The sequence below is a fragment of the Mandrillus leucophaeus genome, unplaced genomic scaffold (genome assembly GCF_000951045.1).
Source record: "Mandrillus leucophaeus isolate KB7577 unplaced genomic scaffold, Mleu.le_1.0 Scaffold398, whole genome shotgun sequence".
In the NCBI taxonomy this organism is placed as follows: domain Eukaryota; kingdom Metazoa; phylum Chordata; class Mammalia; order Primates; family Cercopithecidae; genus Mandrillus; species Mandrillus leucophaeus.
The window spans coordinates 26,710-30,655 of record NW_012104231.1 but is presented as its reverse complement, the minus strand read 5'-3'; the positions used below and the strand labels follow the sequence as shown (position 1 = coordinate 30,655).

Here is a 3,946-nt window from a genome sequence, read left to right as displayed (position 1 = left end):
GCAGTGTGGGGTCCAAGGACACAGAGCCAGGTGTGGCACAGCTGGAGCCAAACCAAGGTTGTCTACTTCTTTGAAGAAATATTTTTCATTTTGTTCATTACAAAATCTACACGCCCTGCTAAGGGCCCTCTTAGAGACTGTGGAACAGAGCAGCGCTCTCACTGGAGACACGGCAGCTGCCATCTTTGGGGTGTTTCCTCTCTGTGTTTCCTGTCCTCCTTCCACTAGGCTGTAATTTACTATTTATGTTTCCTCCATAAATATGTGATCAGCCAGGGAGGCCGGGCCGTCCTTAGGAGCAGTCTCTCGCTGAGCATCACAGAACCACCTGCTCCTGAATCAACGAGGGAAACACCTCATCACTGTCCAAACCTTTGCCCCTATCGACTGATTCTGACTCTTTAGGGGGAGAGCCAGAAATCTGCCTTTTTAACAAACTCCCCAAGTCAGTGTGGCAGCCACCGTATTAGAGGGCCTCTCCAGTAAGCCCGTAAGAAGATAAAGTCAACAGTATTTTCTTCCTTCTCAGTAACAGATTCCAGACCCATCTGTGAAGCTCCATGGGGCAAATCCTGGGCTTTTGAGGCAGACAGACCTGAAGTGACATCCCTCCCCTATCCCTCCATGACCCTGGGTGATGCCTCGGCTGCCCTGAGCCTCCATGTCCTTGCCTGAGGATAGAACAGATCTGCTGGGCGTCTTTGCAGGAAGATGTGCATAAAAGGTTTTGCCTGGGACACCCGAGTGTCAGTGAATGGGGTTGTTACCAGCTTTTTGGGACCAGAAAACCTGGGTTCTTCTCACCTGGACAGGTGTCAGCAGCCTGGGCAGGCAGGTCCTTGACATGCAGGAACAAGACTAGTAGGACAGCGAGTCCCCGGGCCATGGTGGCTTCACTCAGCTCCATGCTCTCTGGCCTTTGACTCCGAAGAGTCTCCCAGCTCTAATGGGGCAGAGGAAGCCAGCTCTTGTCTTGTGCCACAGTTTCTCAACTTCCTGGGGGACACCCACTTCCTATGGGCTGCTTCGTTGCACCAACAGGAGGTATGAGGTCATCTCAAAGGGTGTTTCCTTCCACTAGGCTCCAGCAAGATGCCCGCCCCGTTGGGCTCTCTTCCCCAGCAAAGACACCCTGCTCCCAGTCCAGAGAGCTCCCAAGACCCCTCTGCTGGAAAGGGTCGACTTTGTTTGTGGCTTAAGGAGAGCACACTCCCACACCCCCTTTCCATTCCCCAGCTGTCCCCAAGCAACAATTGGAGAACTTGACCTTATCCTTGAGGGATAAGGAAGGCTTTGCTGAAGACGTTTCCTTGCCTCATCTATTCCCAGAAAATTCAGGGTGTGTCAGGTGTCAGGTGATTGACATGGATGAGGAGGAAAAAAATGTATGGAGCACCTGTTATGTCTCAAATACTATTTCCATCATATCATCTTACACCAGCCCCACGGGGTGGAGTCAATTATTTGAAAGTTACAGCTGGAGAAATTGAAGTCACTCCACTAGTAAGAGCCAGGCATTGGACTCAAGTCTGTCTAATGTCTTGTGGATCACCGGGATTGTTCATTTCACCTGAAGGTGGGGATGCCTCTTGTCCCCCCCCAAATCCTTGAGGCCATGTTCCTACTCCACATCTCGTGCTGTGAATCGTGCTTAGCCAGGAGGCGTTGTGGGCACTTTGTGTGGGATTTTTAGGAGGTATAGAAATGGTCACTAAGGAGAGTCAGATGGCAGCAGGACCGAGGAGCAGGGAGAGGTGCTGTTTTGTGGTTTGCAACTTCTCTGGGCCAGCGTGTGTAAACTGGGTTTGCAAACTCACTGGCTCCCCACATGGGAGAGAAGTGGAGGGGGGCCCAGGGGTGGGGGGCCCAGGAGACACAGAACCTTGTGTCCAGGCTCTGTGGGCACCACAACAACTCTAGGCTCTGTGTGTTTGTGTGTGTTGGCTCCAGCATGTTGAGAGACAGGGGCAGGGGGCTTCATTGCCTCAGACACCACTTAATGTCCCTGAGCTACTGGCCCAGGCGGGAGAGGTCTGGGTGTCAGTGATGCGACCTCCTTTTTTGGAGAGGATCCAATTCAGGAGTGACATTCACCTGGGATTGGGTCAGAACAGGGAGACAGCCAGCGGGTCTGTGCCCGTCAATTCCATTTGCCGGCTGCCCCCTGGGTGTGAGGGGACCTCCTCTTCCTTGCATCGTCCATAGGTTTATTTCAGGTAAGAAGTCAACAACACACTCAGATATCAAGCTAACGTTCCCAAGAGTATGTGAGCCCAAGAGAATGAAAGAATGCAAGATTCTGGCAAGTTAAAATATCTTAACATCGGATCAGTAAAAGTCATTTGACTCCTGGCAATGGCAGTTTAGGTATTTGGTGCCATCTTATTAAGACAAAACCTTTAAAAAGAAATTTGCTTGAAGGCACAGTCAAGCTAGCGATGTAGTAAAGGATTACTTTGCCAAGGTCTTGGGAGCCACAGAAATCTTAGAGAAGTGAAACTAGTCGTGGGGACCTCTTTTTGCATAGGGATTTGCCAATCTCCAAAAGAGAGGTGAGAAGCTGGGCAGTTATTTCACCATCTTGCAGAGCTTAAGGTCAAAGACAGGGCCTAGGGCCTGTGGAAGGTATGGGTTTGGGATTGGCTTTCAGAGGGGCTGTACCCTAGCAACAGTCCATGTGAAGCAATAACCAACCTTCACAAGGGCTGAAAACTGATTTTGAGACATCTAAATGTCTCCAGGAAAGGAACCTCAACTCCTGGAATTATTGCTTGTGCCCCCAGGCTCCTAGCTAAAGGAAACAAAAATCTTCTGTGAAGGAGAATGGCATCATCCCAGGTCATTATTTCTGCAAAGTGTTTTATTTTTTCCAAATGAAATGTTAGAACGCAATCAATGATAACCAGGTTCATGGGAATAAAAGACAACAGGTATAAGGACCAACAGAAACAACAGAATATAGAAAGGGGTCTTTGGAAGCTGTGGGTACTGAAGCTATGACATAATTAACAGGGAAAATGGAAAACCATCCTCAGAGACTGAGAACCAATAAGGATGCTTGTCATCACCACTCTGGTCAACAGCATATTGCATGTCACTGTCCAGTGCAGTAGGAAAGAAAACGGAACCATAAAAAGATTGGAAAGGCAGACACAAGATTGTTATTTTCCAAAGATACGATTGAGGATGTAGAAAATTCAAGAGATTCTAAAGATAAACAAGCAGAATGAAAAGTTTAGCAAAAATCAATTGTGCTTCTAAAAACTAGCCTCAAAGAATTTTAAAATGAAATTTAAAAAATTTGTATCAGCAATGCCGAAGTCAAATAACCGTGAATAAATCTAATAACATCCATGCTGGTCTTCTGTGTACAAAACTATCAAATAGGAACTGAAAGACCTCAAAGAAGATTAAAATAATTAGAAGGATATTCTATGTGTGTGGATTAGAATACCAAATATAAGAAAAATATTCGTTTTCCCTTAATTTGTCTAGATATCCACTGTATTATCAATTAAACTACCATTTTCTGCGACAATTGACAGGGTGAATTTAAAATTTATATAAAGGGCCGAGTGCAGTGGCTCACACCTGAAATCCCATCGCTTTTGGAGGCCGAGACAGGTGGATTACTTCAGGTCAGGAGTTCAAGACCAGCCTGGCCAACATGTTGAAACCCTGTCTCTACTAAAAATACAAAAATTAGTCAGGCACGGTGTTGAGCACCTGTAATCCCAGTTACTTAGGAAGCTGAGACAGGAGAATTGCTTGAACCCAGGAGGCGGAGGTTGCAGTGAGCCAAGATCGAACCACTGTACTCTAGCCTGGGTGACACAGTGAGACTCCTTCTCAAAAAAACAAAACAAAACAAATTTTGCAGAGGATGGTGGTTCATGCCTGTAATCCCAGCTGCTCAGGAGGCTGAGATGGGAGAATCGCTTGAACC

General features: G+C 47.2%; 1 protein-coding gene across 1 annotated transcript in view; it reads right to left on the bottom strand.

Moving 5' to 3' along the window:
• The window catches only part of FCN1 (ficolin (collagen/fibrinogen domain containing) 1), an 11,183-nt gene extending 10,189 nt beyond the window's left edge, over positions 1 to 994 (bottom strand). The window contains exon 1 of the mRNA XM_011991524.1: positions 805 to 994. Within this exon, the coding sequence (XP_011846914.1) occupies positions 805 to 907 (103 nt within the window). The 5' untranslated portion in view covers positions 908 to 994. The remainder of the gene's footprint in view (positions 1 to 804) is intronic.
• Positions 995 to 3,946: the final 2,952 nt, after the last annotated feature.